Genomic DNA, 19,506 nt, shown 5'->3' with positions numbered 1-19,506 from the left:
AAAATCATGAAGAAAACGGTATGGTTGTTCCAGTCATTGGCGCGCCACCGCAGAACCTTGATAACGCCCTTGGACTGATTTCAGCGGACGCGGGTTCACAAGACGCGCAACAGGTCGACGAAACCTCACACACCGACTGAAGCATACAACATGGCGACCAACAAGAAGCCCAAAAGACCCTAGCTCGGGAAGCACAGGAAGTCAGTCATCACGATATTTTTGAAATGTTGTAGGCACGGCCGTTGGCTATCGCTCAGTTGCGAAGCCACCCGAAGACTCTTAGCACAGTAGCACCGGAAACTGCTTCCCCAGACGAACGGGTACCGGAGTGGTCAAGCAATGACGGATCAGTGGCCGATCCTGCCATCATGAAAATACTGGAGGATCTCACCAAAAGGGTCGAGTCAGGCGAGAAAATGATAGCAGCCAACGATAAGAAGGTCGAAGCTTACAACTTCAGAGTCGACCAAATCCCGGGCGCACCTCCGATCCTGAAAGGTGTAGATTCATGGAAGTTTTTGCAACGGCCATTCCCAGAGGAAGCGACTCCAAAACCCATTCCAAAGAAGTTCAGAATGCTAGAACTGCCAAAATACAATGGGACCTCGGATCCTAATGAACACGTCACTGCTTATACGTGCACGGTGAAAGGCAACGACATGAAAAACGATGAGATCGAGTCTGTCTTACTTAAGAAATTTGAAGAAATGCTCTCGAAGGGGGCCATGATGTGGTACCACAACCTATCTCCCAACTCTATAGATTCATTCGCCATGCTAGCAGACTCCTTCGTAAGGGCGCACGCCGGTGCCATCAAGGTAGCAACAAGGAAGTCCGACGTATTCAAGATTAAGTAGAGGGAAAATGAAATGCTGCGAGAATTCGTGTCTCGTTTCTAGACAGAACGAATGGAACTACCCCGGTCTCCGATGACTGGGTAGTGCAGGCCTTCACTCAAGGCTTGAATGAACGAAGCTCGGTATCCTCAAGGCAGCTAAAAGAGAACCTGATCGAGTACCCCGCCGTAACCTGGTCGGACATCCACAACCGATACCAGTCAAAGATCAAGGTTGAGGACGACCATCTAGGAGCCCCTTCGGGCTCAGTATACCTGAGTATATTCTTAGCGAAGGAGTCAAAATCAAATAAAGAGAGGTACCATTCGTACCCTGATGATAGGAGAAATGCTCCGAAATGCAATCCGCCTCGCAACGACCGATTGATAAACTGAGGAAAGAACCCTCAGGGTCCCATCAATAGAGGTGGCTTCGACGGGGACACAGGTCCAGCGGGGGCGCCCCGCCTATCGGAGTACAACTTCAATGTTGATGTATCGAACATCGTGTTCGCCATTAGCAAAATCAGGGACGCCAGATGGCCCAGACCTGTACACTCGGATCCTTCTCAAAGGAGCTACAACTTGATTTGCGAGTTTCACAACTCACACGGGCATCGAACCGAGGATTGCAGGCAGCTCTGAGAGGAAGTGGCCTGACTGCTCGATAACGAGAACCTTCAGGAATTTCTCAGCAACTGGGCTAAAAACTATTTCTGAGAAAGAGAAACAGCCAAAAAGAATAATGCAGACGAGCCCCAACACATCGTCCACACAATTTTTTGATGATCACCCCAGACGTATTCAAATAGAGGACCACATGGCAACCGCCAAACGAACGCTAGAACCCGAAAGCGCCATCGCCACAAAGGTATAATCACCTCTCCCTTTTTCTATCTTTTACTTCATGATAACTCTTGCGCAAGCCAGCGACCAAGACAATCGGGACACCGCTCCGGCTCGAGGACCCTAAGGTTTCAAAGCATCCGTTGTACTCTTTTCCTTTGATCATTTTTTTTATCTCGAAACGGGTTTTTGCCGACAAGGTTTTTAACAAGGCAATGTCCACGTACTTCTCGAGAAAGATTCGATGGGCCCACCGGACTTTCTTTACAATCAGCCCTATACCAGGAAAGGACAAACAAGGTCCCAATGGAAAATCATATACCGGGCCAAACGATCAAAGGAACCGTGTCTGCGCGGGCCGATCTCAAGACAACGAAACAACATGTATTTACGCCAAACAATTAAAGAATATCTTTCAGCAACTCATACTCCAAAGAAGAATATTTCGGCATGCTTACGGCGAGGATTCCCTCCACCGGATACGTCCCGAAATACTCAGAGACTTAGCTTCAACAATTTGGCACCCGCATGACCTCAAGGTCGGAACTTCGAGCTCATAAGGCCCCAACGAGGCAACTCCGAAATCACGAGTAACGGTCTCTGGGCCTAAGCAAACTCGATGACTCGGAGACTGTCGCCAATCGCCATACACTGGAAAACCCGAGGCCGTAAGACCTCGAGCGGGTAGACTTGGTCTAGTTAGATTTATTCTACATAGCAACAAAAACTGTAAGACCTCAACAGGTATGACAAACTGTAAGACCTCAACAGGCATGACAAGCTGTAATACCTCAACATGCATGACAAATTGTACGACCTCAATAGGCATGAAACTCAATCCCAAAGTTTAGGCTATATGTCGTATTTGTATACGCCTAAACTATTACTCGGGATAAAAAATGGCTCCGGCCAAACACATATGACTACGGTCAAAACGGCTGCACCAGCTAAATTAACACGACTCGGGGACGGCCGACCGTTGCTAACAAAATCGTAGGCCATTACTTCGAATCTACTTCAAAAAGAACCGGTTAAAACAAGCTACCCTCAACAGGAAAACAAGCTTCGACCATATCAGCTCCAAATCACAAGGCTTCAAGCTACTCAGCCTACGAGCTAAACCTTCCGATGTGCTCGAACATCGCCGCTAACAACTTGAAATCGAGGTTCTTCCCGAACCAACGACGGGTCAAGAAAAATTATTTCAAAAGACCTTAATGAGAGGAAAATAAAGCCTATAATATGCCCACGGGCAAAAGCGTAAGAGCCACTATCGCCAGCCAAATGAGCCTTAGGCCGCACACTAAAAGGTCGCAACGACCAATAACATAAGAGCCATTGTCGCCAGCTTGAAAATTGAAAACTTGAGTATTAAAATGCGCTCGAGTCGTAACCTGATTCGGAGACCGGGTCCGAAATAGTTAACTACACATGCCTAAGGGCACAGCGTAAGTGCCATAGTCGCCAGCTCCACAAGCCTCAGAGCCACATACATAAAAGGTCGCTCCGACCCAAGGCGTAAGAGCCATTGTCGCCAGCCCGTACAGACGTAAGACTTGAGGGAAAATTGAGCTCGATTCGGAGCCCAACTCGGAGACTAAACCCCAAAGTGGTTAAAGTGCATACGCCCCAAATGCAAAAAAATAAAAGCCGTTGCCGCTGGCCTAACGAACATCAGGGCCATATTAAAGGTTTGGAGATTTCTATCGATCCAAAGGTCGAATAGACCCGATTAAGATCTTGATGAACAAGAGTACAAAAGATACAAATTGTGAGGTTCCCCCTCTTATTTTTACATACTAACGGTAAAGCACAATCTCAATCTACAACATACTATGAAAGCTATATATACAAAGAAGAAGGCAGGGAATAACGTTCCCCCCTTCGACAACTACGGCCTGGTGGCCCCCTCCTCACCGTCTTCAGCATCGGACAGAAGGAACTTGGCATCATATTCCTCCCCTTTGGCTTGTTCGATCTCCCCCGAGAGATTGAAGCCCTTGACATGAATCTCCTCAAGGATTTTCCTTCGGGATCTGCACCTCGCATACTCCTTGCTATTGCTTGCACGATCAAGGGCCCTCTTCAGCTCAACTTTAGCAATGTCAGTGCTCCTCGAATAGGCCGCCACTTTCTATCTCTCCCTGGTATTACTCATCACAACGTCGGCCCGAACATTCACCACCTCGGTTTTTGCCTTCGACAGCTCGAACGAAAGCCTTGCGATCATTTTCGCCCGAGCAGAATCGTTCGCATGAACGGTCTAGATTTGTGCCTCAAGAGCAGAAACTCCGGCCTGAGCCCTCTCTTTGGTGGCAATATAGGCACCCGCATGCACCTGCAGCTCGACGAGTTTGCATTTGACTTGGCCAACCTCGCCCCAGAGTTATCCCAACTCATCCGCTTTGTCCTTCAACTAAAACACCAAAATATCAAGACGCCAAGATAGAAAGAGAGTGCAAGCTATCATGAAATACAGGGTACCTATTTCTCCAGGTGGATCTCATGGATCCGGTTCCGGTCCACCTCGCATCGTAAGGAAACGAGCTCGCTTTCATTTGCCGCACAAAGAAGCTTGAGGGATTTCTCCCTGTCCAGAGCCTCCCGCAACAGGGCCTCGCAACGAAGCAACTCGGATTTAAGCCTGTCAAAGGCCTACGAAAGAAAGCCGGATAAAGAAAAAGAATAGTGGAAAAGGAAAAATGCGGGGCCAGAACAACCTTACAACAGTCAAAACTCACCATAAGGCCAAAACGTTAAGCCCTCGCCGAAGGCCGAAACAACGTCCAACAGCATACCACTTCTAGAAGGTTGTCGATCGACCGAATCACTTCTCCTTAATCGCTGAGAGGGAGTCACCTCAGTACAAGCCTTTCCGCATCCCGGAACATCTTTTTTTCTATCAACACTCCTTGATCCCGAGGCCAATAATATCTCCTCCTCCCCCGGGGGACACGACCCCACTTTGAAAGGAACCTCAATACCTGTGACAGTTAAATCAAATAAACCGGAAAGAAAAGCACCATTTTTTAGGAGGAAGAGCGTCGGGCACCTACCGTGATGCTTTCCTCTCATCTCCCTTTGGACATATCTCGCCACTGGTGCCTGTCATAAATCGAGCAAGCTGCCAGCTTACGAGACCACTTGGCTAAATCAGGGACCTCATTAGGCGACCAATGAGTTGCTACAAATAAAGAACAGAAAGATATCGTTATGGAGCCAGCCTCCGGTCGAAACAAAGACAGTTCGTATGAGGCACTTACGTGTGGAGTTCCATTTCTCAGGAAATGGCAAAAATTCTCCAGGAATGACGTTGGTCATTCGGATCCAAACAAACCGATTCATCCATCCCCGGTCCTCATCCTCCTCATTGCCGACTACAGAAGCTCGGGTGGATCGACGTTGAAGAGCAATAAGGCCCTGATAGCGCAATGGCCGATACAATCTCACGAGATGGCTGAGAGTAAACTCTATCCAGGCCTTATCCGCAAAATATCTCATCGCCTGCACTATTCTCCAAAGGGAGGGATGAACCTGCGCCAGTGTTACTTGATATCTCCGACATATATCGAGCACGGACCTGTCGGGGGAACCCAACGCGAAAACGTGAGTGTATACGCTCAAAAATCCCTCAACATATGTCATAACGCTCTCCTCGGGGGAAGGTACTTGCAAAATCACGCCTTCCCCCCATCCACAATATTTTATGATCTTCTCGAGGTTTTCCTCCCCCACTGATGAAATGATCCTTGACACATGCTCCCAATGGCCTGAAACATTGGGAGGTTTCCTCAGCGTGATAGCTCTCCTCGAGGCAGGGCATCCCGAGTCACGTTCACCTGACTTCGGAGGCGAACTGCTGGCGCCAACCGAATGCGGAACGCAGGAGGGACTCCCCTCCACCAGATAATCGGACGTCGACACAGCAGCCATGGATACGGAAAAGTAGGGAGGAAAAAAAATAAGGATCTGGGCAAAAAATTTCTGAAATAGGGAAGCGGGAGGACTAGCACAAAGCGCCAGATTCTGCAGAAGAGACAGCCTTTTCAAAACAGCAAATTCGCCACTTGAGAGATGGATGAACAAATATATAGGGGCAAAGCAACAACTGCCCGCCTACACAAGAGGGCCAATTAATTCTGGCCGCGTTAATGTCACCCTCACCTAGGGAAGCACACTAGCGGAATCACCCCGGCCCTTTTTTTTACTATTATCAGACCATACGAATATTGATATCCCACGTAACTCAAAAAACTGTGGGACCTCGGGGAGCCCCCTGACATCACGAGCACCAGTCCGAGAGAAGCTGTCAATTTAGCCCCGGGACATGGCCAGTTCCAGGGTCCCGGTTGATCTAAGAGTTAGCTCCGAAGGGCTGACGCCGAGAGGCAAAAGCCAAAACGCGAAAGCAAAGGGGCAAGGAGACTAAAAAGGGGGGGTGGGGAAGAGAAGGACTGACAGAATGAAAACACCCTTTTAACATTGTCAAATAGAACAACATCTTTACACAACCCATTCTCCTTGGGGCAACATACAAGGGGAAAAGGAAAGGATACCAAATTATTCGGAAACTATTCCCCATCGCTACTATCTTCGCCCTCATCAGGGGAAACTAAAAGCGCCAGTTCCTCCTCCACTTCACGGGCCGCCTTGAGATCAGCTGACGGGTCGATACCTCTGGCTCCGATTTCCTCCAGAGTCTCTCTCCTCCCCTCCACCTTAGCATGCTTAATAGCTCGAGTCAGTTTCTTCCCAGCTGCTATTGATACATCACGAGCTATTCTATGTGCCGTGGCCGCATCCTCCTAATAAGTGATAGCATTTTGTTCGACCTCGAACTTAGTCGCGGCCAAGGCAGCAATCTCCCTGCGAGCATCCTCGAGAAGATCCCGGGATGTTATCAACTCCCCGACCACTATTTCATTTCGCTCCCTCAGAACGGAGATCTCCATATTCAGTTGATTAATCTATGAGCCACTCTGCTCGACCTGCGTAAGAAAGGTGAGCCAATATATATGGGAATACGGAATAAAAGTCGGGCATGAGCAAGGTAAAGTACCTGGGCAACAAGATTGGCCTTCTCCCGGAGCGTCGTTTCCAAAGCGGCCCGAAGTTCTTCCAGTTCTTTCCCTCCCCGGACATAGCGAGCCTCCGAATCCTAGCTTTCTTACACTCCTTTTCATGATAAGAAAGCTCCCCGCGAAGCCGAATGATGGCATGATCGTACATCTCCTTGTATTACGGCATATCAGAAAAATTAGAAAGATGAAGAATGACGTTCAAGGACGAAAGAAATGCACGAGAAATGGCTATAACCTGTTGCATGAACTTCTCCGCCGCTTTGACAGCACCAGGAATATCAAGATCGGCGCTATCACTAACGCTATCAAAGATGTTGGCAATAGAGCCTCCCCTTTGGAGAGGAATCCCCGTTGTGGCACTGACCATCCCTTGAGCATCCTGTAGTTCCCCTAACGAGACCGAGAAGCACGAAAAGAAGTCGTTTAGGTCGCCGACTTCTCCAGGTGGCAACCCACATTCCTAAAAGGCTCCGAGCCCCAACCCCTCAAGATTAATGGCAGCGGTCCCCCCGGCGGAAACTACATCAAACCCAATCGTGCGATCTGAAGCTACATCAACATCCTCTTCGAGGGTCCCCGACTCACGAGGCGGACCGGAGCCAGCCGTTCTGGACTCAGTAGCCTCTGGCCGAGGAGCCTACGAGGCTCTCGCACTCGGCCTCGTTCTCCGCTCTAGCGAGCATTCTTCATCACCCTCTCCCTCGGTATCAGGATTTGCCTCTAAGGTTGAAGCGGTAGTCCCAGTAGTGGCTCGATGCTCAAGTGACCTGGTTTTCTTTACCACAGGATGGACAACAGCTGCTCTGCTTTTCCTCTTCTTACATGTACTTCGCCACCAGGGGGTGGCCCCATCTGCATATTCTCGCCAAGACCTGCACCAGCACAGTAACCGCAAGGCGCTTTCACTAAGGGCTAAGAAAGAAACACAAAGTACAAGGCAAAGATGGTAAAAGAACCTCACCATGATTCTTAGCCACCCAACGCTTCTTTGCCAGGCTGGTCCAAGACCGAATGCAATATGGGAACTTCTCGTCCAACCGCCCGATCTATCCCGACAGATCTGGAACCGCCCTCGAGTACCAAGCAGCGGCTGCAGGAAGCACAAAGAGATCATTATTTTGAAAGGAAGAATAGTTGAAAAGCGGCTAAGGGAAAAATTGCTTACGTCGGGTATTCCACCTCTCCGGAAAGGGCATCCTCTGGGCCGGGATGATGTCCGAAGTCTTTACCCAGATAAAGCTACTCATCTATCCTCGATCCTTTCCCTCGTCGACGCTCGAGAAAAAAGATTTTTTGGACCGATGGTGAAGCCTGATTAAACCTCGATAAATGAGGGCTGTACATCCTGATCAGATGATTGAGGTTAAAGATCTCACCTTCAACCCCTTCGGTGAAATGACGAAGCATCAACACTATCCTCCAAAAAGAAGGGTAGATCTGACCAAGCGTCACTTGGTATCGATCACATAAGTCAAGGATAACCGGGTCTATCTCCAGGGGAGAGAACTCGGTAGAATTATCGGGACCCCAGGGTGAATGGGTAGGTGTATACGTGAAGGAAGCCAGCCTTATGGTCTGTTATATTATCATTGGGACCGAGAATCTCCACCCCCATTGCCTCGCTCCATCGGCAGTCCTTCCTTACCTTGCCAATATCGGTCACGATGCTAATATATCGGGACACATGCTCGCACCGGCCCGGGTGTAGATGAAGTGGCATCGACGCTAAAATCCTCTGACATATCTAGATCATATGGGGCACACTGTTCCAAAGAGGGAATCGCTCTGGTTTCTTCCTTAGGAGATCGGGATGATGATGCAGCGTTGTCCCACTGGGGAATCGTCCTAGAAGTCCTAGCAATGACAATGGTAAAAATTCTTCTATGAAAAGATGAAAGAGTGTCAAATACAAAAGATTCTGATCGTGAGCTTGGAAATGGGGTGAAAGTGTGAAGTTTCAAGAAACTAATGTATTTATAGGAACCACTTGGGGAGCGGAAAGGATGAGCCAATGGCAGTTCGTGGGTTTCTCGATTATTGCATATGACGGCGGCCTTGCACAGTTCTCTGGAACATGGCATTTAATGCTCTTAAATGGTTGACATCACGACAATGATGACCTCGAGACGACGGTTCAAAATCATTTCCTATTACTTTATTCTAGGAAACGCGGAGACTATCTATATACGGTAAAATCAGAGGGATCAATTTCTCGCCACTGAGGTGCGTTCGGGGAGTCATATCAGTGTCTCGAGGTTGCAGGGCTACGATCAAGATCCCTCCCCCGAGGTTCGCCCACGACCCAACAAAGATTCTGAGGGTGGGGAACTCCCGAGACGAGCAACTAGCATCAGCAGAGTCTAGTATCGCATCTAGCCATCCCATCTCCATGCCTTTACATTTAATGCATCCGGTATTATATTGTATTCCCTCTCCTATATAAAGGGAATCCGCACCACCTTGTAAGGGGCTGATGTTGCTCCAACTATTCTCCACAAGATCAATAATATCTCTCTCTCTTTCTTCTCTCTAACTCTCTCGCTCTCACTCGCTCGAGGCCACTCTCAACATTTATTGCTTTCATACTTGTTCTTCACTTATTTCTTGATATTGGCCATAAAGAGCCTTCTTTAATTATATTCTAAGTGTTATCCCTCTCTCGGTTACCCCGATAGCTCGAGCTTGAGACGGATATCGACCCCGAGGCCCCTCATCGACCAGTCCGAAGCCTGGGCAGAAAGCCCATCGGTTTGATTATTGACCCGTTTTAGCTTATGTTTCATCGTTAAACTTCACATTCTTAGCATCAACTGCTCTAACAACTAGCATAAAAATAGATCAAGTATTTTTAGAGTCCCATTTACAAATTTAATTATTGTTACCATTTTCACGGTAAACAAGACTTCAACAAGTCGTTGAATGACTCCGACACATTTGTAGTCAGGGATCCCCATCGTCTGCCACCATCAACATGCAATGTCCACATGTGAAGCTCATGTCTCATCAGCCAAGTATAGGCTCGTGGATCTAACTACTGGATCATTTCCATGCGCCTCGTGAATTTGCACTGCTGGTGCTCAGTTGTAGCCATCCACATTAAATCATGCAAGGCCTTGTTGTGATATTTCTTCTGGAAATTGGCCTTCAGGATCCTCACATAGTAACGGTGGTATGCATAGGGTTCCTGCCATTCAAACAAATATTGTACAGAGCTTAAAATACCACCATGTTGATCAGATATTAGACAAATACCTGAACGATGTTTGACAACGTGCTGCTTCAAGTGGTTCAAAAAAAGTATCCACGTCTCTTCGCTTTCATTGGCACAAATGGAAAAAACTAGTGGAAATATTTGTTCGTTGGCATCTACTGCAACTGCAATCAAAAGCTTAATATCATACTTTTCATAAACATGCGTACCGTCTATGGAAATTACAGGACGACAATGCACAAAACCATCAATTGCTGATTTAATTGACCAGAACACATAGTTGAAAATATATTCGGGTCTGTCCGGACTCCGCTCACGCCTCTATTCAACAATAGTCCCGGGGTTAAAGTGTTGCAGTGCGGCCATGTACCTGGGCAGAGCTATAAATGACTTATCCCAGTCACCATAAATAATTTCAAAGGCACGTTTATGCCTGAGATATGCATTTCTTTTGGTTATAGTACACCCATACTCCTGGTGGACGGCTGTAATACACTCTTTAATCTTGAACCTAATGGACACTTCCAAGTATGGAATCAAGACAAGAGAAATCAAGTTTACATCCAGGTTAAAGTGATTCTCATTGAATGTATCTATTTCACATCTGTGGGTGCTAATATATTTACCCACTTTCCACAACCCTGATTTCTTGTTGCTGGCATGCAACATCCAGTGACAACCCATTAAGTATCTATGGCATACAGCCTTGTATACCTCCGTAGTTGATTCCCTTACCGTCATCTCACGATACTCTCTTACGTTGTAGATTTTCACAGCCCTGATTAGGCGAGCTTTATCGGGGAAATACATGCCCTTTGCCAGCACCGCTGGTCTAGACTCATCCCACATTGCTGACCGAAATTCATCAACATCCCTTGTGTGGGCATCCACGTCCGACATACTTGGCAAATTATCAAGGTAGGGAATATTCCGCTCATGAAACGGCACGTGGGACTCGTACACTCTTGGTCTAACGGGAGGTGGAAGAGTATGCTCCCTCGTCAGCTCAGGTTCGATATTCACTTCCTCCTCATCATCACCCTCATCAAGGAAGGGTGTGTCATCTCCAGACTCATCGACATTGTTGTCATAATCACTATCATCTTCCTAACTCTGCGCATCTGCCAAATCACGAGTCAATACGTCGTCTATGGGCAACTGTGTGAGGTCAAGAACATCAAGTTGCTCGTTTTCACTGCACAAAAAGAACAAAATGATAAGCTACTCAACTAGATAAATACATTATATATAGCTATATCATTTTACTTACAAGTCGTACTGTGTTGACGTTCCATGATGGACATTTTCTTGTTGGTGATGACTCCCGGATGAACCACCGTGGTCCAACACGCCAGAACTACGCATATTCCAACTAGGAGCGGGGTCATAACTTGTAAAATTCATATCCGGACGGTATCCCCTATGAAAAATATGAGTGTTAATACAAATCCAATTCAAACATAAACTAAACATCGCTAAAGCGTAGAAAAACTGAAGTTTACCAGCCGTCTTGTGGATTATATAAAGTCGAAAAATTATTTTTTTCGCTGCTCATTCGCCGGTGGTGACAAGTTTAAATCAATGTAAGCTCTTTCATCGGGAATCTGTCCGGCAAAAACTGCTCTAGAATAACCACCCGATGACTGGGGGTTATCCCTACTATGCACACCCTCATTATTGGGAACGTCTTCAACCTTGACGTACATTTCCGACAATTTTATTACAATAAATTCCCTGTATTCATCCAGAATCCGCAATGTTTTTTAAGAGTTTCATCATCTTCGATGTTAAACTCAGAATAATAAGCAAACCCCTACGGAGTCGCAGAATACGGAAATCTACCGGTTACTTTAAGGTTCACCGAACGTTTCCTCACACCCATTTTTTTACATAACAACGATACCAATTTATCATACTCCATTGTAAGCGGCAATTTAATATGACACTGTGGAGGTGAACTATACCTCACAGAATTATTCTCCATTACAACCTCACCCCCCTCCCCCCCCCCAATATAATGAAACCCTTATTTTTGGCTCTTCAGACATTATAAAAAAATTCTTGATAATAAGAAGAGAAGTATGAACGGAAGTTTAAAGGAAAGTTTTGAATGGATTTTCATAAAATCCTAACGCCTTTAAATAAGGCAAGTCCTAGCTTGGGGTTGCAATTTTTTTTTTATATAAAATGCAGTATAATACCACGCTTTATGTATTTGAATTATTGTCATGTCAGTTATCCGTAGAACACTTATTGGTGGGCCCAAATAAGAAGTATTTTAGTAAAACGCAGTATAATACTGCATTTTACATTAAAAAAATGAATTATTTATGTCAGTTATCCGCAGAACGCTTGGTGGGCCCAAAAATGAAGTAAAATGTAGTATAATACTACGTTTTACATAAAAAACGAATTATTAAGTAAAACGTAGTATTATACTGCGTTTTACGTTAACGGCTAAAATTTCGTTAACATAAAGTGCAGTATAATACTGCGTTTTAGGTACAAATATAACTTTTTTTTTATAGCTGTAGAAACATAATTAGAGTCCAAAAACTTGCCATTTTGGTTTCGGACTCCTTTCCTTACACCCTCCACACACCCCCGGGCTATCTCACAAAATCACTACAGACACTGACATTTTTGGGGGTCTGCTGTTTTTGTACTTAAGATGAAAGGACTAGCTAGCTGGCTATATAGTGCCCCATATTCTTGTTTCTTGTCATGTATTTGGTGCCTGCGTTTCTCTGCCACTCTACTAGTACAAACTGTGGCTTATTTTTAGCCATTGGTTGGATGATCCTTCCAAGACAAGTTAGTAGGAAGGCTTAAAATAGGAACAAGTAGTTCAAACTTCATTTGACAAAAGAGGACAAACTAAACACTGAAAAATGTCTGCCACTGCCCATGAATTTGAGTATGTGAGAATTCAGGTCATTTACTAATTACTCCACTTCTCATAAGTTCCTCCTCTTCTTTTTTCTAAGTATTTCCTCTTTAGCATTGTCTTCTCCCTTCTTTAACTACTTGTTTGTTTTCATATTTTTCTTCCTGTTTACAGACTTATGTTCTTAAAGTTCAGATCCACTGTCATGGATGCATGCGGAAGGTGAAGAAACTGCTTACAAGAATTGAAGGTACTCTCACTTCTCACCTATAACATCTACCACTTTCTTTCTCTAACGGTCTAACCTGCCCACCCGAAAAACACGAGAGAAAAATAATGATTTTGTAAATGATTCTCGAATTTCTTGCATTAGCTGTAAATATCGTTCGCCACCTTTTCTATTCATTATTTTGTTATTTAGTTTCCTAGTTGCCTTATACTTCATTTGTAATGTTCGTTTGAAAATAAAAGGTGCAGATTTCAATTATTTAATTAACTAGTTGCATTTACCAATGTCTGCATCAACCCGTTTCTTTGTTTTCAACAAAAAGGGCAGGGGAAGTTCATATTTTTAGAATTTTAGAAACAGACATCATTTACATTGCGGCTAAAACATTTGGTTTCAGGGGTTTATCAAGTGAAAATGGATGTCGAAGAACAAGTGGTCATAGTATATGGTAATGTGGACGCTGCAACACTGATCAAGAAACTAAACAAATCAAGGAAACATGCAGAGCTTTTATCAGAGAATCCATTGGAAAACCAGGAAACACAACTACTCTATAACTGGTTCAATGATAACAACAATCACCAAAACCAGGGAGCTCTAAACTGGTGTGACTATGAGAAGACTCAGAATCCGGAACTCCTTAACTGGCTCAATAATATCAAGCATCAAAACCAAATGCACAGCTCATACAATTCTCTTGGAACCTCCAAGATGCAGCCTATGTTTTCCCCTATTGAACGAGGCTTCGATCATTGGGGCAACAAAGAGTTTGTGGACCAGAGTGTTCGATTTGACTCCCTCACAGGTGAGACAAACCAAAACCTTTATGCACTAGGAAACATGGATTATCCATATTTTGGTCAGGAGGAAAACATCACTAACAATGCAGATTTTGGAATAACTTCCCCATTTGAAAATCTGCCAAGTATACAAGCTGGTAGCAGAAATCCAATGGTTGATTTCCAAGGTCTTCGAAACTCTAATCCTAGTTTTGCTCCAAACCAAGGTCTCAAGGATATTAATTCCCGTTTTGCTGATTTGGGAAGCAAAGAACTAGGACTGCGGAACTTACATACTGCTCGGGGGGCTTATGGATATCAACCAAGGCAATTCAGTGAGATAAATGACATGCAGGCTTGCCATTACAGTAATCCACCTTCAACAATGATGAACTCTTACAGGCAGAAAATGTATGACAATGACATTGACAACTTCAACAGTGATATTTACGCCTATCACCCAGGGAGGATTCTCAATCAGACACATGGTGTCTTCCCACCCAACATCAGCCATCCCTGGAACGTGAATAGCTACAATATTTGAGAGATTACCGTCTCTACACCTCTATATGTAGTTTAGATTTCAAGTTTCACATTGTCGTCTTCTTTTACCTTTTTTGTCACAAGTACGTTTTCCATTTGAATCACTTATATACATTTACGGTGAAAGAATTTTTTTACACTATCCTAGTAATTTAACCTGTCGATAGGTAACATGCTTTATTTTACAAATTACTTATTCCACCTCTGCTGGAGACAAACGTCGTAATGACAATTGCAGTATACATGCATTAATGTTGAAACTCCAGTTACCGGGTGAAATAGAGAGGTAGCTGTAGAGCAATTAACCTATCTCAAAGTGTTAGTTATGAAATTCAGGTTCCCATTCAGTAGCAAGAATAAGTAATCTAAATAAAATGCCTACATAAGAGCAATCATGAATAATTTACAGAAAGCAGTAAGCAAGTCCACCAACTGCTGACACATCTTCTTCTAGACCTGAATTTTCTCTGATCTAATAGCTAAAGACGCATGGAATCTGCGCCTGAGACATAAATCTATTGGTACAATATTTAGATGCTAAAAGAAATGGCACCTCCATGAAGCTATCGTTTCCGTGCTTTCCTACGCCTAGACTCTGCTTTCTGCCATTTCTTTCTAGGTACCACTTTGCTCTTTGGTTTCAATTTCATTTCAGGAGAGAACTCATAGTTTGGATCTCTCATACGAGCTTGTATGTCTTTGAAAAATTGCATATTCAATTGCTTAGGTCCTCCCTGTCTCAGCTCAGCGTACTCTGGCCCTGAAATGATGTTCTCAAAAGCACCAATCAGAATGTCCACATCGCTCATAACCTCCCAAACATTGATGTAACGCCCATCAGGTCCTTTTTTCAATTTCTTAAGGGCATTTTCCACTGCAATTTTTCTAGCTTGCTTTCCAGGAGATAACTCTTCAGGTTCCTGCTCAGATTTCAAGGCTTCAGAGAGCGTTCTATATTGAGGTTTTTCCTCAAATTCAAACAGTTTATCAATGTAGCTATCACTCTTTTCATTCGGATATGGTTCAGTTGGAATATCATCATCATCATCTCCTTCACTACCGGTCCATAATGTCTTCTCTTCATCACTATCGGACCACAGACTTCTCAGTTCGTCACTATCATCTGCATCAATAGGACTGTCTTGCTCTTTTGCTCGTTGTTTAGCTTTCCTAATCTCTTTCTTGAGACGGCTATGACTATCAGTTTTATCGGAGTCACTTTCATCCTCACTTGCTGTCCAAAGACGGCTCTCTTCGTCATCCATTTGTTTTGCCCAGGCTTTCTTAAACTCATCTGGTTTAGGTATACCGCCACCAAATAGATCATAATTGGAACGTCTGTTACGTGCATATGATCTCAATGCTGCATCAAATAAATCACCTCTTGAATTTTGTTTGCAAGTTACTATACTTGCAAGAAGAAAAAAAAAGTTCAAAATGTTGTGTGCAGAAAGTACTCCATATTTCCAAAAAGTAGATGCTTTAACTTCTGGCTTATACCAAGAAGTTCTATGCATAGCAAGTTCAGGAACTAAATTCTAAAAAATTGTTGCCTCTTCGAGGAAAATTTAATTTTAAGAATTTGTTGCAGTTTCATGGGAAAAAAGAGGTCAGATAATGGTGGCACAGGCACTAACATGTTCTATGGATGTATAACAACTTAGAATACAGAATATCATTGATGAATGATGATCTTCCAAATTTATATGTTTTAGTTTCATTTCAAAGAACAGAAGAAAGAACTTCAAGAAACAATAAGAATGCCAACTGACAAGTTATAATGAAAGGAGAAGTGCTCACGTACTGGGGGCAGACACATATAAGTAAGTCTGTTTTAAAGTGAGCTGCGATTTTATCAACAGGTGAAGTATGGTTTGCCAGATAAACAATAAAGGAAACACAGCCCTATAGATTGTTAGATAACTATAGAGATGTTAGAACTTAAGGGTCCTTTTCAACTGATCATGATTATGATCAGCAACAATCAATTGATAGAATATATGCAAAAACCCGTCACAAGAAAGGAATGTGAATTAATTTTCTCTTGAAAGCAGAAGTAGGAATAGCCATGAAGAAGTCTATGAAAAGTGACAATCACATAAACATACATGTAGCAGACTCATGGAATAAGAAAGCAGTTAAGAACAATGCTGACATGCAAAAACCAAATCCTTCTCCAGGGTCATGGTCATGGTTAAACAGCAGAGACACAAGTAGTAGCACTTAAGAGGCAAAATATTGAAGTAGAAGCATAGATGTGTTCAAAATTATTCACTAGACGATTCCATGCTAGGTTGAAATTCATTCACTGATTGGAGATGCATAACATTGAAGCAGAAACTTTAGAAGTCAGTCAGTCCAAAACTCAAGAAGTCCTTAAATGTTACTCCTACAACTGAGAAATCCCTTTTCTGAATCTGATCCACCACAAAAATTCTAGAAATTTATTGTGTCCTCCTTGGACTGCCTTAGAGCAGTCTAGGGCCTAAGTTGCTCGGATACGAGTGCGGGTGTGGGTGCGGATCTAGATGTCGGATACTTCAAGATGTAAACTGTAAGATTCCAGCATACGGATCCTAGTACGGATACGGGTGCGGGATCCGGCTAAAAATAATTCAAAAAATAAAAATATCTCTAAATTATGAATACTTTTGTGGAATACTTAAGTATAACTAGTAAAGTGTGGATTTCTTTTTTATTCTCAAGTTATAGATAAGTAAAGGACTGGTTTCCTTGATAAGGTATGCTATTTTCTTCCAATTTACCCTAGTATTGGTTCTGATTTCGGGAATCAAATTGTATCTTGTCTCGAATTTTTCCGTCCATCATGGTCAAAGTACCCAAAATTGTTTGACCAGATCCCATACCCACACTCATACTGGTGTCGTGTAGACACGGGTGCGGCACCTAAACTGCCATGTCGGAGCAACTTAGTCTAGGGCTTCCAATATTTCATTGAGAACTCTCTCACAAACAGATTGGCCACATGAAAAGAAGCCTTATCTCCATCACTTATAATACTCCTGAATGCCCAAACGGTGCTTTATAAACACCAATATTACATCACAGAGAGGGAAAATAAGCTTCAAGCTTTATTACATAACCAATTAGGTTGAGAGGAGTGCAGAGAATTGACCTTGAAGTTGGAGCATAGGATAACAATAGCCATGGAGTATAGTGTGTGGACGAGACTGGAATGTGCAGGGCAAGATTGGTGGTTGCAATTTGGCTCCAGTAATTGATCTGTACATGCAGGCAACTGTACAAAGGCGAGAAAACTTTCGAGCCATGTTCCGATTTATGCAGAGATAAAACCATACAACTCAACCCTAACTCCGCACCAGCTTCTTTTAAAGAAGAAACTACTACAGTTGGAAAAAATATTTATTAGTGTTAGGAAAAACAAAGAGGAAATCAAGTAGAATTTTGTATTCCAAGAAGAGGACTAATGACGAAGTTTCAATTATTTATTGTGTGTGGTGTGTTTGATTCTTTTAACGTTCCTTCTTCCACTTATTAATGTTCCCCTTTTCAAGAAGTACGAAATTCTTTTTAGAATCAACTCCATTTACCTTTATTTTAATCTCCAGTATTCTTCAGCTTTATGTTGTTTCTAAGCTGTCACGGTTTATCCGATACAAGTTAATAGACAAATAACAAATATAAATGAAACATCTAGCAGATCGAATCTCTTAATCAAAGAATAATAAGGAGCATAAAGGTTGTAATCAGAAGCACATATAACTAGATTTCTTCGTCATTACATTTACATAGTACCTGTCCTCCAACTTCTTGGTAATACCATTACGTCCGATATTGGATTCAGGATTTAAGCTATCAAAACATAAAAACTCTTTGTTTCTAGATGAAATTTTAAGAACTAATCAACTTAGATTTCAATTTGGAGTTCATTTGCTAACAATCAGCAAAACCAACAGACCAGTCGCCTTCAAATTGTGAATAGACAATTATTGAGCAAACAAACGAGGAAAACCTGGACGGAACCTCCAATTAATAGAAACGAACAAACCTCACCCGGTTGCGACGGTCTGCGTGAGAGCAGGAAAAGTGAGCCGCGAGTAACTTGTCATTTGACCGAACTGGAAAATTGAGAGAAGGGTGTTAATAGCAAAGTTAAAAAAAGAGAAAAAAAAACCACAAGTTATAGCCAAGTTCGAAGACACGACCTGGAAGTGGAAAATATAGCCAAAATGTCTATACGACGTTAATTCATTATTCAGTAATGTGATTAAAAAAATTGTAGAAAGAGCTCTTAAATATGAAACAAAACCCCATGTTTTTTTTTCTCTTTGCTGTGTCAAAATGAGTCTCTAAGATCCTAAGGGGTCGTTTGGTACGATGCATTAGATAAAATAATTCTTGCATTAGCTTTGTGTATTAATAATACCTTGTTTGGTAGACATTTTGAACATATGCATTAGTTATGCAAGCATTAGTTATACATCCTATTTGGTATTATCTTATGCATAACTAATGCATAGAAAACCATGGTATTAGCAATGCAATGGGTTTTAATGTAAGCATTAACTTAGCTAAAGACAAAATTATCCTTCAAAATTTATGCTTGATTAAAATATGCAAGTTTAAAATAATCCAAATAGAGAATAAAATTATATCTCTAGTAAATAAATAACTACTTAGCATATTTCCTCTAGCAAATAAATAAAAATATTTCTCAACATATGTTTCTTTTAAAAAGTTAGAGTGATGAACTGGTTTTGAGGGCATTTTTATAAACAGGCGATTCTTTTAGAAATTGTGCAATGCTTAAATACATCAAACCAAATAATGGATAAGAAATATGTCAGCATAACTAATACCAGCATAACTAATGCAAGCATAACTAATACCAGCATAACTAATGCAAGCATAACTAATACCAACATTACTAATACACCATATTCAGCATTATTCTTATACATCCTACCAAACGATCCCTTAGTGATTGACAGAAATGGCCCATAAAGGGCTGATCTTAAAATATTATTCCTTTTTTTAAAGTATTTAAAAAATGATCTTTCGGCTTTACACACATTATTGCTTGTCTGGGATTTTCCTACCGTACTGATAAATT

The 19,506-nt window shown here is 42.9% G+C and overlaps 2 protein-coding genes across 12 annotated transcripts; one reads left to right on the top strand and one right to left on the bottom strand.

Moving 5' to 3' along the window:
- The first annotated feature begins 12,720 nt into the window (after positions 1-12,720).
- On the top strand, positions 12,721-14,488 carry LOC107804962 (uncharacterized). The gene is made up of 3 exons (XM_016628922.2): positions 12,721-12,906; positions 13,035-13,110; positions 13,487-14,488. The coding sequence occupies exons 1-3, from the start codon at positions 12,865-12,867 to the stop codon at positions 14,410-14,412; spliced, it is 1,044 nt and encodes a 347-aa protein (XP_016484408.1). The 5' UTR covers positions 12,721-12,864; the 3' UTR covers positions 14,413-14,488.
- A 284-nt stretch (positions 14,489-14,772) lies between these two features.
- On the bottom strand, positions 14,773-18,615 carry LOC107804963 (uncharacterized). 11 transcript variants are annotated; one of them, XM_075249837.1, is made up of 4 exons: positions 18,599-18,615; positions 18,442-18,511; positions 17,548-17,776; positions 14,773-15,774 (listed from the first exon to the last, which is right to left on the bottom strand). In XM_075249837.1, the coding sequence occupies exons 3-4, from the start codon at positions 17,699-17,701 to the stop codon at positions 14,975-14,977; spliced, it is 954 nt and encodes a 317-aa protein (XP_075105938.1). In that variant the 5' UTR covers positions 17,702-17,776; positions 18,442-18,511; positions 18,599-18,615; the 3' UTR covers positions 14,773-14,974. The 11 variants fall into 11 exon arrangements, with proteins under 11 accessions (XP_075105938.1, XP_016484415.2, XP_016484416.2 ...); XM_016628929.2 differs by lacking the exon at positions 18,599-18,615 and adding an exon at positions 17,984-18,029 and having other exon boundaries at positions 18,442-18,541; XM_016628930.2 differs by lacking the exon at positions 18,599-18,615 and adding an exon at positions 17,984-18,029 and having other exon boundaries at positions 18,447-18,541.
- Between the last annotated feature and the right edge of the window lie 891 nt (positions 18,616-19,506).

This window comes from Nicotiana tabacum, chromosome 3 (assembly GCF_000715075.1).
Source record: "Nicotiana tabacum cultivar K326 chromosome 3, ASM71507v2, whole genome shotgun sequence".
Classification (NCBI taxonomy): domain Eukaryota; kingdom Viridiplantae; phylum Streptophyta; class Magnoliopsida; order Solanales; family Solanaceae; genus Nicotiana; species Nicotiana tabacum.
This window is presented reverse-complemented; position numbering and strand designations above follow the sequence as displayed.

What these genes read in the sequence shown, in the direction of transcription:
- LOC107804963 (XM_075249837.1), bottom strand. Translation starts at nt 17,701, where the DNA reads ATGGCTCGAAAGTTTTCTCGCCTTTGTACAGTTGCCTGCATGTACAGA. An exon ending in TCCTATGCTCCAACTTCAAG is followed by an intron (nt 15,775 to 17,547) that starts GTCAATTCTCTG and finishes TATTTGATGCAG; the next exon opens with CATTGAGATCATATGCACGT.
- LOC107804962 (XM_016628922.2), top strand. Translation starts at nt 12,865, where the DNA reads ATGTCTGCCACTGCCCATGAATTTGAGTATGTGAGAATTCAG. An exon ending in TTGAGTATGTGAGAATTCAG is followed by an intron (nt 12,907 to 13,034) that starts GTCATTTACTAA and finishes TCCTGTTTACAG; the next exon opens with ACTTATGTTCTTAAAGTTCA. An exon ending in ACTGCTTACAAGAATTGAAG is followed by an intron (nt 13,111 to 13,486) that starts GTACTCTCACTT and finishes ATTTGGTTTCAG; the next exon opens with GGGTTTATCAAGTGAAAATG.